At 36.4% G+C, this 17661-nt stretch overlaps 1 protein-coding gene across 1 annotated transcript in view; it reads left to right on the top strand.

The window, feature by feature from the left end:
- The window catches only part of PHTF2 (putative homeodomain transcription factor 2), a 138157-nt gene that overhangs the window by 68892 nt on the left and 51604 nt on the right, over positions 1-17661 (top strand). Inside the window, 5 exon segments of the mRNA XM_049783854.1 lie at positions 1403-1459; positions 8707-8776; positions 9284-9442; positions 11897-12062; positions 13458-13622. Of these exon segments, the coding sequence (XP_049639811.1) occupies positions 1403-1459; positions 8707-8776; positions 9284-9442; positions 11897-12062; positions 13458-13622 (617 nt within the window).

The following is a 17661-nucleotide window of genomic DNA, read 5'->3' as shown; positions in this document are numbered from 1 at the left end:
TTTAAGTTTTATTCTCTCTCTCTTGACTTAATTTATATAGAACTACAAAAAAGAAACAGTTTTTAGTTGACTTAAGTCTGTCGAGTATCTATGTTTGAGAGGTGAAATAGAAACTTTGGATCATTTGTTTTTTTTTTTTTTTGTTTGTTTGTTTGTATTTGTTTTTGGACCACATTGGGTTGCTCGGGGGTTACTCCTGGCTACATGCTCAGAAATTGCTCCTGGCTTGGGGGACCATATGGAATCAGGGGATCGAACCACTGTCCATCCTAGGTCAGACGCATGTAGGGCAAATACTTTACTGCTGTGCCACTGCTCTCCGGCCCTTTTTTTTTTTTTTTTTTTTTAGCATTAACTGAACATCTTTCTTGATTTACTACTATTATTTTTGAGAAACTGTTTTGTCCTTCATCATTATGTTTTTCACTTCATTACTCATTTTCTCATATGATTGACAGCAAGATTGTTTCATACAAGGGAAGTTCTTGATCCCTGACAGAGGTGTTCTCATTTTGTAGGCATCTTATGAGATATCAGTATGAAATACTGGTAGTATTTCATCAGAGGCTAGGACAGAAGGGATCTTTGGCTTTACTTTATTTCCTATCATCACTCTGTTTTCATGACACCTCTGACATACACATATGTAGACAAGCAGAAATTTTTTTTTCTTAAGATTGTTGGGCACCAACCATATTTTTGGTTCAGCTAACTGGGCAAGAGCTGAGCTTGCATTTCTAACAAATTCCTAAATGAATTTGCTGCTTCTTAAACCATACTGCTGGTTTTGAACCATACTTTTCAGAATGACTGTAATATAGTATTGATCACAGAAATCTGAGACACAGCTAAATCTAATGTGTACTAAATGTACATACCAAGTTACTTTGTAGTTGAAACAGAATTAAACCTATTGAAGGGGCTGGTGCGGTGGCACAAGGGGTAAGGCATCTACCTTGCCCACACTAGCCTAGGACAGACCATAGTTCGATCCCCGACGTCCCATATGGCCCCCCAAGCCAGGAGCAATTTCTGAGCGAATAGCCAGGAGTAACCCCTGAGTGTCACTGGGTGTGGCTCAAAAACAAAAACAAAAACAAACCAACAAAACAAACAAACAAAAAACCTATTAAAGCAGAATCATACCCATTTCTATTTTTTTTTTGTTTTTGGTTTGTTTTGGTTTGGTTTTTAGGTCATATCCGGTGGCGCTCAGGGTTTACTCCTGGCTCTATGCTCAGAAATCGCCCCTGGCAGGCTTGAGGAACCATATGAAGTGCTGGGATTCGAACCACCAACCTTTTGCATGCAAGGCAAACACCTTACCTCCATGCTATCTCTCTGACCCCATCCATTGCTATTCTTAATACTTTAATGTAGAATTGTCTCTTTATTTTCACAGATTGGGGCATATGACCAACAAATATGGGAAAAATCCCTTGAACAAAGAGAAATCAAGGTAAACAATTCAATTTTATTTTGTGGATTATGAAGTATAGTTCTAAATATTGTTTTAAGACTATTCTTAATGTCTTTTCACATGCCTTTAAGGTATAAATTATGATTACTTAACCAGAATCTTAAATCTAGAGCTAAGCTCTTATTTTGATGACAGGTCACTTTTAACTTGTGATGATTTGTATTTTTCCATTTTAGCAAATTTCTGTCTTAAAATTTAATTTATACTGACTTATTTTTTGTCAGCTCTTTTCCCTTTTCACTTGTCACCTTATACTTCTAGTTTGCTTTTCCTTCCTTTTGATGCTGTCATTGTTCTGTACAGTTTATTAAATTGGTAAGTGTATCAGGTTTTGTTCTGCCTGATTGAACTTGTGGAAGGAAATGTTATGCTTAATTGAAATCGCTTTTTGGTGCTACTAACAGAATGACATGGACACACATAAAGTTCAGGAAAAGTTTGCCTTTAAAAGATACTAGAAATATAAAGCACTAATTCAAATATTTTGTTAGGTATTTTCTTCTTAAACATGAAATCACTGATAAGATAATCTCAAAATCTACCTTGCTAGCATGAAAATTTTTTGAAACTAAATTGGTTCTGTTTTTCAGCAGTCGTTTTTTGGTAATAAAATTTATATTTTTTACTTGCATAGAAAATACTAACCATTGTGTTCCTGCACGAGCTAAATTTAATCTGCTTCCAGAGAATGTTTCTCTAGTTGCTTGACATTTTCTATTTTGTACAGAAAGGTTTACAATAGGATTAAAACTAATGTCTGTATATAATTACTTCAGCTTTTCAACAAAACTGTCGGTATTGAAACAATTGAATCATTTATAACAGGGGTCTCAAATTCGCAGCTCACCGTACAACATTTTGTGGCCCTGCCCTAGAGGAATCTTTTTTGTTTTGTTTTGTTTTAGTTGTTTAGGTCACACCCCCCCAATGTTCAAGGCTTACTGCTGACTTTGCACTCAAGGGTCACCCCGACTTTGCCTCCTGTGGCCCCCAGGTAAATTGAGTTTGAGACCCCTGATTTATAAGAAAGAGCAAAAGCTTTTTCCATTTGTCAGTTTGAAATTTTGAACTATTTTCAAAAAGAATTAAGACAGTTGTGGTAAACACCTACTACTGTGTGTTAATGATAGGATTAAATATGAAAAGAACGGATGAAATGTATAATAATTTTGTAAATGAGATCTATATTAGAGAAATTCAGAATTTGAGAATATTTCTATACAGAAATGCTTTTGTTTGCCACTATAAGGAACAGAGGTTAGGCAGCCCTTGAGAAGTTAGAGAAGAGTTCAGTGAGGAAATGACTCATGAACTGAACTTGATAGATACTGAGTAGAATGAGGAAAATATTCCAGGCAGAATGAAGAGTATATGAAAACATTCTATAGCAGGAAAGGAACATGATTGACTCTGGAAACTTCAAGAACCTTCATTCAAAATAATTTGGAAGTGGGGAATGGAAATTCAGTTCAATGGAGAGAGTTTTTGTCTTGAACATGGCTGACACAGACTCAGTCCCTAGTATCCCATATGGTTCATTGAGCCAAGCAGGAGTGCAGCAGAGCTAGGAGTAAGACCTAGGCACTACTGCTGAATATGACCCTCTCCCCAAAAATCAAATCAAAATAGTTTGGATGGAAAGGAATCAGGACAAGAAAAGCCAGGAGGAGTTTAATTGTTATATCCATGAGCTAAGGCCTAATCTGAAAAAAATGACAGAAACATTATCTCACAAAGTTATATAAGAGGAGCAAACACAGAATTCTGTTTTAGGTTTATAATTTATACTGAAGAGAGATGTTAAAGCCTTTAGCATGTTAAGAATTATATCTACAATGTGTCACAAATATATATACAAATATATTTTATCTGCTATATATAGTATATAGGCACAGCCCTAGTATTGATTGAATTTCTAATGAATGAGGAAAAAGATGGAACATTGGGAAGCAGCTATTTAATTTTTTAAAATTTAAATGACCATCAGGGCCGGAGAGATAGCATGGAGGTAAGGCATTTGCCTTGCATGCAGAATGACAGTGGTTTGAATCCTGGCATCCCATATGGTCCCCTGAGACTGCCAGGAGCGATTTCTGAGCGCAGAGCCAGGAGTAACCCCTGAGCGCTGTCGGATGTGACCCCAAAAAACAAAACAAAACAAAAGACCATGAAAAATAGTTATAAAGTTGTTAATATTTGAGTTTCAGTCATACAATGTCCAACAACCATACAACCATTCTTTCACTAGTGCATATTTCCACCACCAATGTCCCAGTTTCCCATCTCCTTTCCCTTCCTGCCTTTATGGCAGACATTTTTCTTCTCTGTCTTCTCCCCTTTCTTCCCCTCCCATTCTTTACCCCCTCCTTAGTTTCTCCGACTCTCCTCTCCTCCTTTTTTTATTCCTTTCCTCTTTTTATTTCCCGTTTTAGACTGGTTTTAGACTACTGTTACTGAAGGGGTACGTGTATATTCCCCCCCCCCTTTTTTTTTGCTTTATGGGCCACACTCGGAGGATGCCGGGATTTGAACCACCTTCCATCCTGGATCGGCTATGTTCAAGGCAAATGCCCTAATGCTGTGCTATCTATTTTTCCAGCCCCATTTCACTTTATCTCTTTTCAACACTCAGTTCCCAATTCTTGTCCAGAATGATCATTTTCAATTATCATTGTCATATGGTCACTGCTCTAACTGCACTCTCTTACTATTTGTGGTCTGTTCTTGCCATGCAATGAACTGAATAAACCGCAAATAAGAATCAAGAGAATATAAAAGTAGAAATGAAAAAAACCCAAACTGAAATAACAAGACTAAAAAACTTGGTGAAATGAAAACCTAACTGAAAAGCCTCTTCAACAGAGTTAACAGCGGCTGAGGACAGACTCAGTGAGCTAAAAGATGAGATGCATAACCACTCAATACAACAGAAGAGATTGGAAAAGAGCCTTAAAACAAACGATCAGACAATGGAAAAAATATTCAAAGAATGTGAACAGACAAAAATAGAATGGTGCAAAATTGGAAATCTTTTCCTTAAAATTCGGCACAAGACAAGGCTTTCCCCTCTTGCCACTCCTATCCAACATGGTATTGTAAGTACTTGCCATAACAATTAGACAAGAAAGAGATAGCAAGGGCATCAAGATACGAAAGGAAGATGTCAAGCTCTTGCTGTTTGTAGATTACATGATACTATATTTAGAAAACCCTAAAGACTACCCAAAAGCTCCTAGAAACAATATATTCATATAGCAAAGAGGCAGGCCACAAAATTAACACACAAAAATCAATGGCCTTCTTATCTACAGGAGTGATTTCTGAGCATAGAGCCAGTCCTGAGTGCCTCTGGGTGTGACCCCCTCCCAAAAAAAATGAAATTGTAAACATGTGGTAACTATAATAAAAATTTGTTATAAATTAAATTTTCAGTTACGTTAAGGAAGCAAGACAAATATGTAACTGATTTGTTGTGATTAATAATTGGTTTTTAAAAAGGACAAATATTGCATTCATTGTTTAGAAAATACTTTATCAGACATTTTTGATTTTGTTTTCGGGGCACAACTGGCAGCGCTCATGGGTTACTCCTGGTTCTGCTCTCAGAAATCACCCCTGGCAGGCTCAGGGGACCATAGGGGATGCCGGCATCAAACCTAGGTCCTTCAGCCCTGTGTAAGGCGAACACCCTACTGCTGTGTTCTCTCCAGCTCCATTTTTTGTTTTTGTTTTTGGGTTTACCAAATGTTTTGAGTTCATCTTTCCCATCTGTCAAAGCAGTGAGAAAGTAAAAAAATTAAAGAAACATGGAAGAAGTATATATCTTGGAATTATTTGCTTTGTAAATTAAAGGCCCATATTGCTAGAATACAAAATATCTTGTAAGTTATCATTTTTCTTTAAACAGTTTAGAAATAACAATTAAAAACTTTGATTTTATTTACCACCCAACATAATTTAAAAGGAAGTGTGGAATTCTCCTTTCTGGGAATTTATTATAGTTTTAAAAGCTTCAGCAAAAACAACTGTGCTATTTTAGAGTTATTAGAAGAAAAATGGGGTGGAAGGAATTAATCAGGATTTCTGGAAAATGAAACTAATAGTTACATTCTTTGATGTAGCCTAAATATTATAGTAGACTTATGTATGGAAAATCTGGGTCACTGAAGATAAATTTTTCTAAACTTAAACAGACCTCTCTACCTCTGGCTCAACATTATTGTGTAATTAAGAGATTTAAAACATTCAGAACTTAAAGCTATTTGCTTCATTACATTTTAGGAATACAATATAATATTTTAATTTTATTCAGTAAGAATATGTTGTTTGGATTCTTAAAAAGAAATTTAGGTGTGCAGGAGTAAATTATACTTCAGATTGTCATATAATACTTACAATAAGATTATTCCTAAATTGTTACAAAATATGTTATTGTTATGCCTCTAATTATACTGGCTTTCATCTACCATTAATGAGTAGCCTTGTCTTACCTGTGCTTCTGTTGAAAAATATCACACTTAATACATATTGGTAGTTCATTGACATTGAATTCTTCACCAACAGCACTGTAAATCATACCTGAAAATAGTGTATCTAACACTATTTTGGGTGTATCTAACACTATTTTGGGTCACACTGGCAGCGCTTAGGGGTTACGTTACTCCTGGCTCTATGCTCAGAAATCGCTCCTGGCAGGCCCAGGGGACCATATGGAATGTCGGGATTCGAACGCCTTACCTCCATGCTATCTCTTCGGCCCCTATCTAACAGACATTTTCTCAATAAGACACAACATAATCTACTTGCACTAAGAAACACTAGACAGTATTTGAATAGCATTCATGAGGACCATTAAAAACAATAAAGGGGGGGGGCTGAAATATAGCACAGCAGTAGGGCGTTTGCCTTGCAAGCTGCCGACCCAGCACCAATGGTTCAAATTCTAGCATTCCATATGGTCCCCTGTGCCTGCCAGGATCGATTTCTGAGCGAAGAGCCTCCAAGAGTGGCCCAAAAACTAAAAACTAAAACAACAACAACAACAATAACACATAACCCCCAAAATACTTACCAAATGGACCAAAAAAGAATATACTCCCTTTTAATAGGAAGAAAGCTAATCCAAAAAGATAAGCTTGCATGGTTTGACCTCAGATGGGAACATTCACTTTGGATAACTCAACTCAGGCTTTTTTTTCCCCCCGCTTTCACAAATTGTGTTTTCTGTCTACAAATGAGAATACATTACTCATAGGTGCAAGAGTGTTTTTTAGTCTAGGTAAATTTAGACTAGGTAATATGGAATTCATGAATATGAGGATTGACTTTATAAAAATATTATCACTACACTTTAACCCTGACTTTCTCTTTTATTTCTGTCTTTGGGTAGTTTGTATTTTCAGATGTACACACTAAAAATGTTCAAAGATTTTGACTTTAGGGTACAATTTTGTTTTAAACACGCATGTGTTTAAACACTATGTCTCTGGCCCCAACATCTTATTTTATCTTGTTTTTGTTTTGGAATGCAGACAACAATCATCAAATTTTTACTTTAGAGGATGACTGATATTTAGATTAGTACCAAAGGATTTACTGCTTAGTTACATGGCTAATTCAATTGAAATAATCAAAATACTGTATTATTTCTCAACCTTTAACATCTCAAGAAGTATAATCTAAGCTTTCCTAATTTTTAATATCCTATTATTAACTTAAAAGGGTTTTTTTTGGTGGAGGTTCTGGGAGTGGGTAGAATACCCCATGATGCACAGGGGTCTTGGCTAGTCCTTGGTGGTCATCTTGCATGTATTCAGAAAACTATAAACTATGCAGTGCCCAGGATCAAAACCTGTTTTTAGCTTGCAAAATGTGCTCCAGCTCATTGAACTATTTCTCCAGGTTTTTTTTTTTTAATTTATTTTGTTTGTTTGTTTTTGGGTCACACCCAACAGCGTTCATGGGCTACTCTTGGCTCTATGCTTAGAAATCGCTCCTGGCAGGCTGGGGGACCGACCATATGGGATGCCGGGATTCTAATTGCCGTCCTTCTGCATGCAAGGCTAACACCCTACCTCCATGCTATCTCTTCGGCCCCTTCTCCAATTATTGTTGTTGTTTTGGTTTTGGTTTTTGGGTCATACCTGGTGATGCTCAGGGGTTATTCCTGGCTCTGCGCTCAGAAATTGCTCCTGGTAGGCATGGGGGACCATATGGGATGCCGGGATTTCAACCACCATCTGTCGGGGATTGGCTGGGTGCAATGCAATGCCCTACCACTGTGCTATCTCTCCACTCCCCCGTCTCCAGTTTTTTAAATTATTTTTTATATCCACCTCTATAGCCTGCATACATGTTATGCCTTTTTGATGCTTAGGGTGAAATATAATCTTATTTTCAGCAGTTTCAAATTTAATACCGCTCATACTTTCTTCTTCTTGGGCACAACATTAGAGCTTTTGAGATGTTATTTGGCATTGTGGCCTGGTCAGTGTTGGACAGTAAACATAGTGGCAACCCTGAAATCAATATCATTCTCTGTGTTTTGAGCTTATACCACCTGTAGATCTTGACTTTTGAGAAGTCTGAATCCTTATCTGTTCTTAGATCTGTGAGCCATTATTTTTTGCAGCAATTCCTCCATATTTGGAGGACCCCTTAGAGATATTGTTCCTCAGTCAGCCTTATTATTCTGTACTGGTCAACAAAGTCTCCTGGATCATCCCAGACTATACATTGACTGGTATCCATATGGTCTTTGTTTAGGAATTTTTCATTTAGTAATAAACAGTCCTCACATGTTATTGATACACCTTAATTTATCCTTTGGGGTTGTAGTACTATTTATTACAATTAATCATGCGCCATTTGTAACAGAAGTATAATTATTTTTTGTGTAGTATATATTAAAGATTTCTAATAAAAACTGAAATCTTAAGAAGTGATTTTTTCGGGGCCGCGAGGTGGCGCCAGAGGTAAGGTGTCTGCCTTGCAAGCGCTAGCCAAGGAAGGACCGTGGTTCGATCCCCCGGCGTCCCATATGGTCCCCCCAACCAGGGGCAATTTCTGAGTGCTTAGCCAGGAGTAACCCCTGAGCATCAAATGGGTATGGCCTGAAAAAAAAAAAAGAAATTATTTTTTCTCCTATTCTGCATTTAAATATCTACATATTTAAATGTAAGAAATATCTATATATTGAATTCTCACATTCTTTTAACCTATTATAGGGGTTAAGGAATAAACCAAAGAAAACAGCACATGTGAAACCAGACCTCATAGATGTTGATCTTGTAAGAGGTGAGTCTAACTTGTAGAAAAAGTAATTTTAAATGGATTAAATATGTTTTTAAAAATAAAAGTAATGTGAGCCTAAATGAAGGTAGAAATGGTATTAAAAAGAGAATGGAAACATTTAAGTACCATTGATTAGTCTTTTCCTCCCATTAAAGATCATACCAAGAAATAAGTCTACAAGAAAAGTAAGTCATGTTTGCTTAGCAAATTATCAGACTTGCTAATAAAATTTTGAGTAGTGATTTTTATTCTTAACTGAAACTAACATTTGAACATTGTCTAACGTGCATAAAAGATTTGAAGACAGACTGCTATTATTTAAATTGAAATAGGTTTTTCACAGTGACTGAGTTAATGATACTGCGAGTTAATATGATACCACGAAGAATTTATCTACTTACTCAAATTAGATAAAATTATACATGTTTCATTGTTCAAGTTGGAACTGTCTCCTAAGGAATTAAAGAATAATAAAGCACTCACTCAGTCATTCTTCGTTATTATTTTTAGGGTCTGCATTTGCTAAGGCAAAGCCTGAAAGTCCTTGGACTTCGCTGACTGGAAAGGGAATAGTTCGAGTGGTATTTTTTCCTTTTTTCTTCCGATGGTGGTTACAAGTAACATCAACAGTCATCTTTTTCTGGCTTCTTGTCCTTTATCTTCTTCAAGGTATAATTAGGTCAAGTGTATTTTGCCTTTAACTTTCAGGTTGTTCCACGTTTTTGTGTTCCTAAGAGAATATTTTAAGTGAATTAGTACTGAGTATGAAAGTACACATTTATTACAATATTTCATCCTTTAAGATATACAGATCTGGTATGTAAAATATTTATAAAATAAAAATTTGGGGGGCTGGCGTGGTGGCGCTAGAGGTAAGGTGCCTGCCTTGCCTGCACTAGCCTAGGACGAACCTAGGTTCTATCCCCTGGCATCCCATATGATCCCCCAAGCCTGAACTCATAGCCAGGAGTAACCCCTGAGCGTCACCGGGTGTGGCCCCCCCCCCAATTTTTTTTTATTGGCAAATAATTATTGTTTAATTCTCACAACAATCCAGCAAAGTATAGATGTTACTATTATCTTGTAGATAGAAAATTGAGGCTCTGGAATCACACAGCCACCAAGTGTTAGGGTCTATGAAACCTACGGCATAACCATGCATTTAACAACTTGGTTGCATAGCTTCTCAGGATAGCAACATTATAGTGCTCACTAACTGCACCAGTAACCACTGTCAAACATTTGAGGTTTAATAAACACTAATTCTGTCACTTCACAGACCAATAATTTTCATTGGGTGATATCCTTTAGGTCTTCTTATCTTAGAAGAAGATAAGAAGATACTTCTACTTCTTAGAAGATAAGTCATATTCTAATCTTCTTAAAGAATATGACTAATTCTGAAAGATTATCTAGTGTTTTTATTGGTAAACTAAATGATACTATCTTTTTTGTGATGAAAATACAGTGGAAGTAATAGACTTTTACTAGATAAAGTTGTTTATTTTTAAATCAAGGTAAACCTTATTTACATAAAAGATTTTCTTGTTGTTAATATAGTATATGTATGTATTTTTCTAATGAAACAAGTGATCCATGTTAATTGCAGAAAATCTGTAAAATATAGGGGGAAACGAAAATAAACTTATAATACTGTCTTTCAATGTACTTGATAGCATTTCTTATATAGTATATTATTATATCAAGAATTATATTGAGGCTGGAGTGATAGCCCAGCAGGTATTGTGTTTACCTTGCACATGACCAACCAGGTTCAGTCACCAGCATCCTATGTGGTCCTCAATCTCACCAGGAGTAATTTCTGAATGTAGAGCCAAGAATGAGCCCTGAGCATAATCTATCAAATATCACTAATGCACATTCTTTTAAACTTTATTTATTTATCTATTTATTGATTGGTTGGTTTTTGGGTCACACCTGGCAGTGCTCAGGGGTTACTCCTGGTTCTGCACTCAGAAATTGCCCCCCCTGACAGTTTGGGGGACCATATGGGATACCGAGAATAATACTGGATCTCTCCTGGGTCGGCCACATGCAAGGCAAATGCCCTGCCACTGTTCTATCTCTCTGGCCTCAACGCACATTTTAAGCCTTTTGCTATCTTTTAATGTTATGATTATTGTTGAAATAAACATATTTGTGACATTTTTCTTTTCCTTGAGGTGAAACCACCTGTGCAGAAGGGCTTACGAGTACTCAGCTCAGAAGTACTTGGGCCAGGGTCGAATAATTCAGTGCCTGGACTGGCAGTGCAATGTGGCCTTTGCTCAGCAGTGCGGGGGACAGGGACACCCCAGTGATACCAAAGGATGATGTGGTACTGGGAAGCACATTCTGAACCTAGTGCATGCAAGACTTGCACTTTAGCATTTTGGGGTAACTCCCTAATCTTGTGAAAATTTTTTATATTAAATTTTATAAATGATTTTTTAAGATGTGTCTTTTATTTATTTATTTTTGTTCAAAACTTGATTTCAATTTTATTTAATTTATATTTTAATATAATTTTTATTTTAATCATAGTAATATTCCAGGTACATATTAACATTGAATCAGGGGAATTCCCACCACCGAATTGTGTCTTATATTTATTTTATGACATATTTCTAGAACACCAAAAATTAAGTATAATTAAAAAAAATTAAGTATAATTAATTTTTTGAGACTTTTTATATCTATTTTATTATTTATTTTGGTTTGGGGCCCACATCTGGCAGTGTTCAGGTATACTTCTGGCTCTGCACGTAGAAATCACTCATGGCATGCTCTGGGGTCCATTTGGGATGCCAGCATTTAAACTAGGGTTATCCCTGTGTAAGGTAAAAAAGCTCTATCCACTGCACTATTTCTCTGGCCTCTATCTATGCTTTATAATTGCTTTCAAGATTCTAGTCTTTGTTATTGTTAACTAATATCATTACATGACACCTCTAGACAGTACATCTAGGGTTCAGAGAGAGTACATCTTAAAATAATATTTTAAACTTATTTAGATTTGTAAATAATATTTTGTCACAAAGCAATATAAGAGCAGTTTTTAAAGTTTTGAGGAAGTGACTCTCAGGTCCATAATCAAGTGTATTTTCTTTTCCTTTTTTGTAGTTGCTGCAATAGTATTATTCTGTTCCGCTTCTAGCCCACATAGCATACCTCTGACTGAAGTGATTGGGCCGATATGGCTAATGCTGCTCTTGGGAACTGTGCACTGCCAGATTGTTTCAACAAGAACACCCAAGCCTCCTTTAAGTACTGGGGGTAAAAGAAGAAGGTACTGCCTATTTAAAAGTGATTTTTTATTTGTAGCTGTCTATAAATTGAATCCAGGATTTTTCTTGACTTCAATAAAATATCTTGTAAAATTGTTCTTTCAGTTAGAGCAGTGAGTTTGAGACTCAGTTACCTTTTTCTCCAAATTTGTTTTTGAGTTTGGGGCCACACTCCGCAGTTTTCAGGGATTACACCTGGCTCACTCCTAGTAGGGCTCAGGGGACCATCTGAGGTACTGGAATCAAAACCAGTTTGGCCACATAAAGGGTAAGCTCACTAACTGATTGCTAGTTTACTGTTCCAGCACCATCAAATGATTTAGATTTTCATTTGTTTGGTTGGTTAGTTTGTTTTTTGGGTCACGCCTGGTGGTCGTCAGGGATCATCCTATCTTAGGTGGGCTCGGGAGACCATATGAGATACCAGAGATTGAGCCCAGGTCTGATGCATTCAATGCCTTAACCACTGTACTGTATAGTTCCAGCCCATGATCTGTTTTGTATTTGCTTCAAAACATTTCTTTTATATATTTTTTTCATTAAAACATTTTTTTTGGTTGAGGTTCACACTTGATTGCACTCAAGGCTTACTCTTGACTGTGCTCAGGGATCGCTCCTGCAGGGTTCAAGGAACTTTATGGGGTACCAGGTATTGAACCAGGGTCAATAGTGTGTAAAAAAAGGTGCCCTACCTGCAGTTTTACCTTTCCAACCCCTGTATCAAGCTAATTTGAAAGTCCATATGTTTTTATTTGTTTTCTTACCTTATTTGGGTTATGCTCAGTGTGACTTACTTCTGGCTCTGTGCTCAGGGATCACTTCTGGTGGTGGGACTGTATGGGATGCTGGAAATTGAACCCAGTTCAACTGCATGTGAAACAAGCACCCTATCTACTATACAATATTTTCAACTGCCTAGAGGTCTGTTTTAAGGATTTCTGGAGTAATTTATTTTTATCATTTAAGTCTATAGAATTTGTAGAGTTTAGTGAGTTAAGATTTAAAACCTTTATATTTTGAAAGAAAAATAACCTACATTATATAAATACCATTACTGATCGACTACATTATAATTCTGTGATCTGAATTTGCTTCTCTCTTCATCTGCAGATAGAGAAAACAGGAAAATAAGAAAGAAATGCTTTTGTAGATATCTGTTTAGTGTGTCTTAATCAGCTAGTGTTCACGAACCTGTCAGCATCAACAAGGAAAAATGCCACAACAGGAGAGAAATAGGTCTTAAATAATCATCTTAATATCTAGGTTCACTTCTCTATATTAACTTTAATTTATTATATATTAAAGTTATTGATTTTTCAGTAAGTACAGTTTTAATAAATTACCAAGAAAATGGTTGTTAAAATTTTAAAGCTTCTGTTCAATTTCTTCCGGTGAAGGAAATTAAGAAAAGCAGCACACTTGGAAGTACACAGAGAAGGAGATGGGTCAAGTACCACAGATAACACACAGGAGGGAACAGTTCAGAGCCATGGTACAAGTCCCTCTTACAGTGTTGGTGCTGTCTTCAGAGACCTCTGGCATGCTGCTTTCTTCTTATCAGGGTTTGTATTTTATTCAGGGCTTTTCTTGGCAGAAAAGTGCCCATTTCTTGACATTAAGCCTCAGTTATAAGCATTAATAACTAAATATGGTAGCTCTGTTATAGATTTTGTATGGATACATTATAATGCTATTCATAATATAAAAAGACTAAACATTTAATTTGGTATATATGTAAGTACATCGATATTGAAAATGAACGTATACAATGTAAATATATGATTTCTTGATTTTGTTTTTCTTCGTGATTTCTCAAGTACTAGTTCTTTTTTTTAATATATTTTTATTTACGTAACATGATCATATTTGGGTTACAGTCATAACCAGAACACCCCCCTTCACCAGTGTAACATTACCCCCTCCCCCCTCCCCATCCCCTGCCTGTATTCGAGACAGGCATTCTACTACAGTTATTTGTTTTTAAGTTCAGTAAGTTGTATTTTTTTTCCTTAAAGAATAAGACTAAAAAAAATATAGTAAAGGTTTCTTTTTTTTTATTTTTTTAACTAGTTCTTTTTTTTTTTTTTTTTTTTTTTTTTTTTTTTTTTTTGTGGTTTTTGGGTCACACCCGGCAGTGCTCAGGGGTTATTCCTGGCTCCAGGCTCAGAAATTGCTCCTGGCAGGCACGGGAGGACCATATATGGGACGCCGGGATTCGAACCGATGACCTCCTGCATGAGAGGCAAACGCCTTACCTCCATGCTATCTCTCCGGCCCCAGTTCTTTTTTTTTAATATAATTTTTATTTTGATCATAGTGGTTTACATATTGTTGACAATAATATTTTAGGTACATATTTACACAAAATCAGGGGGGATTCCCATCACCAAATTGTCCTCCCTACACCTCCGTTTTTGTCCTACCTCCCATATCCTCTTCCCTCATCTCCAGGGCGGCTAGAATATTTGGTCCCCTCTGTATCTAATCTACTACTTAGTAGTCTTGCACCTGTTTGGTCTTGATGCCTCCCTTATTTCCCCCTCTATCTGGAGGCAGGACTAGCTAGTTCACGTTGCATGGTTTTGCCTGAAAAAGAGAAAATAAATAAACTGGGGTAAGAGTCTAATGCCCCGAAAATGGGCGGAATCCTTCTAGAGGCTCTCATCATCGATTTGGGAGATGAAGGAGAAAAAGAATGTGAAACACTCCACCAGTACCAAAAGAAGTGTCAAATATCCAGTGAGGACTCCGGCTATATCATTAAGCACCACAAAAAACAAAGAACAAAACAAAACAAACAAAAAACAAACAAAACCAAACAAACAAAAAACACGCCATGGTCCTGTAATAAGAAACATGGCATAGCACATAACGAAAGAAAAGAAAGGAAGAGAAAAAAATAAGTATAATTGGGGACAACAATTTCAATAGTCACACCCAAACCGAGAAATCGACCAAAATAGATAGGTAAATAAAAATAATAATAACAATAATAAATGAAGGTGAATTATATATATAAAATAACCAAGTTTTTGTGCTTTTTGTATTTTTGTTTTTTCCCTCCTGCCCTGGCACAGTAAATATTGGGGTCATTAGAAAAGGAATTCACTTGGCCTAAGTAATATGGGATTTCTCCGTCCTTGGAGTATACTGTCATAGGATCAATCCTAGACTTTGCTCAGGATCATTTACTCTCCCGGTGGTGTATTTGTGGTGTGTGGAAGACTTCTGCTCTGTCCAGGGTGATACAATCAGAGCTCTGTGTTTAAAGGTCTCAGTATCTGTGCAGATCCTGAGGTGGGACTTATGATGAAGTCAGTCTTTGTGGTTCTAGAGGTTCTGTTACCTCAGTGTCATTTTAATCCATCTTATGTGGTTGGTGATCTTGGTCTTTGCACTGAACCTAGGATGGCACCTAGGATAGCGTCTTTCTTTGTGCTTCCAGAAGCCCCATTCCATTACAATTGTCTCTGCTGGGCCTTTGGGACTGGGGATCATGATTATTGTGCAGGTCATAGTTCAAACCCTAAACTAGTTCTTTTAAATTGATTCTTTTGAGCCACACTATTGGTCAAAATGGCTTTTTAATATGTGAGTTGTATGATATTTTTCTTTAACTCCTGCTTTAATGATTAAAGTGATTTGAAATGAAACATACAAACAAACAAAACAAACATACAAACAAAAAATTTAGTTGCAGTATTGCTAGTTTTACATACATATTACAAAGTGATAGAAACACTGAGTGCAACTCATTAAAGTTGCTAAATCTGTCAGTCTAGAATAGGGACATGGAGATAATTATTTTGGCAACTTGTTAACTCCTCTAATAATATAATTGTTTTATTAATTTGTGATTAAACTCTGATGATAAAGTATCACTGTTAAGTAATTGTATTTTGGACAGATTTTTTACTTGGGAAAATATTTTTTCAAAATCGTAGTAGTTTGTACCAACATGACTTTAAGTTGATTCCTATATTGTTCCAACATATCATCTTACTCTAGAGACTGTTAATTTTATTTTGCTTTATATTGGGCTGTATAGGGTCCATCTTTTTCTCTTCTCTAAGTTTTAAAAAATAGCTGTCCTTTTTATTATTATTATTATTATTATTTTTTTTTTAGGATATTGGTCAAGCTGTAGACCCTGAAGTATCAGCAAATGTACTAATCACTGAACAGTTTATTTATTTTTAAATAATAATTTCTTTATTTAAGCACTATGCTTACAAAAATGTTCATAGTTTGGTTTCAGTCATTGAATGTATACCACTCTTCACCAGTGTAACTTTCCCACCACCAGTGTTCCCCATTTCCCTCTTCTCCTACCCCCTTCTTGTCTTAAAGACTCAGTTGTTGGTGGAGTTATTTCTTTTTTATTTTATTTTTTATTTTTTTATTTTTGGGCCACACCCGGCGATGCTCAGGGGTTACTCCTGGCTGTCTGCTCAGAAATAGCTCCTGGCAGGCACAGGGGACCATATGGGACACCGGGATTCGAACCAACCACCTTCGGTCCTGGATCTGCTGCTTGCAAGGCAAACGCCACTGTGCTATCTCTCCGGGCCCTTGGTGGAGTTATTTCTAACTGCATTAACCGCTCTTGTGGTAGCTGTATAACATGGACTGGTTCTTCGTCATCTCTGTTGTATCTGGGCATTATTACCATATTATTTATCTATTTCTCCAAGGTCCTCTTGTATTGTGGTATAAAGATTCTCAAAGTAATCTTGATTACCTTTTGAATTTCTGTAGTATCTGTAATAATCTTTCATTTTGTTTCTTGGTTTGTTTTTGTTTGTTTGTTTTGGTTTTGGTTTGGTTTTTTGGGCCACACCTGGTGGTGTTCAGGAGTTACTCCTAGCTCTGTGCTCAGAAATCGCTCCTGGTATGCACGGGGGATCATATGGGATGCCGGGATTCAAACCACCGTTTTGGTCCTGGGTCAGCTGCTTGCCAGGCAAACACCCTACCACTGTGCTATCTCTCAGGCCCATCCTTTCATTTTTAATTTGGTTTAAGTTTCTCTTTGTGAATTTTGCTAATGGTTATCAATCTTGTTTACTTTTTCAGAGAACCAACTCTTGCTTTCATTGATCTTTCAGACTGTTTTTTGAATTCCCAATTCATTAACTTCTGCTCTAAGCTTTAATATTTCCTTTGCTCTGCCTATTTTTGGTTCACTTTGTTGATCACTTTTCAATTTTATAAGCTGTGTCATTAAGTTATTTATGTGTAGGCCCTTTCTTCCTCTGATGAGTGCTTGCAAAGCTATAAATTTTTCTCTTAGTACTGCTTTTCCTGTTCCCACAAATGATAATTTGTGTCTTATTTCTTGTTTGTTTCCAGGAATCTTTTGATTTCCTCATTAATTTAGTTCAGAAGTGAGCTTTTTAATTTCCAGGTTTTAAAGATTTTTCTCTATATCTGTTTGTAATTCATTTCTGATTTCAGTGCATTATGATCTAAGAAGGAAGTTCATACAATTTCTATCCTTTTGATTTTATGGAGACACTTTTTATGGGCCAGCATGTGGTTTATCTTGGAGAATGACTCATGTGCATTGGAGAAAAATGTGTATCCAGTTTTCTGGGGATG

This window comes from Suncus etruscus, chromosome 1 (assembly GCF_024139225.1).
Source record: "Suncus etruscus isolate mSunEtr1 chromosome 1, mSunEtr1.pri.cur, whole genome shotgun sequence".
Classification (NCBI taxonomy): Eukaryota; Metazoa; Chordata; class Mammalia; order Eulipotyphla; family Soricidae; genus Suncus; species Suncus etruscus.
This window is presented reverse-complemented; position numbering and strand designations above follow the sequence as displayed.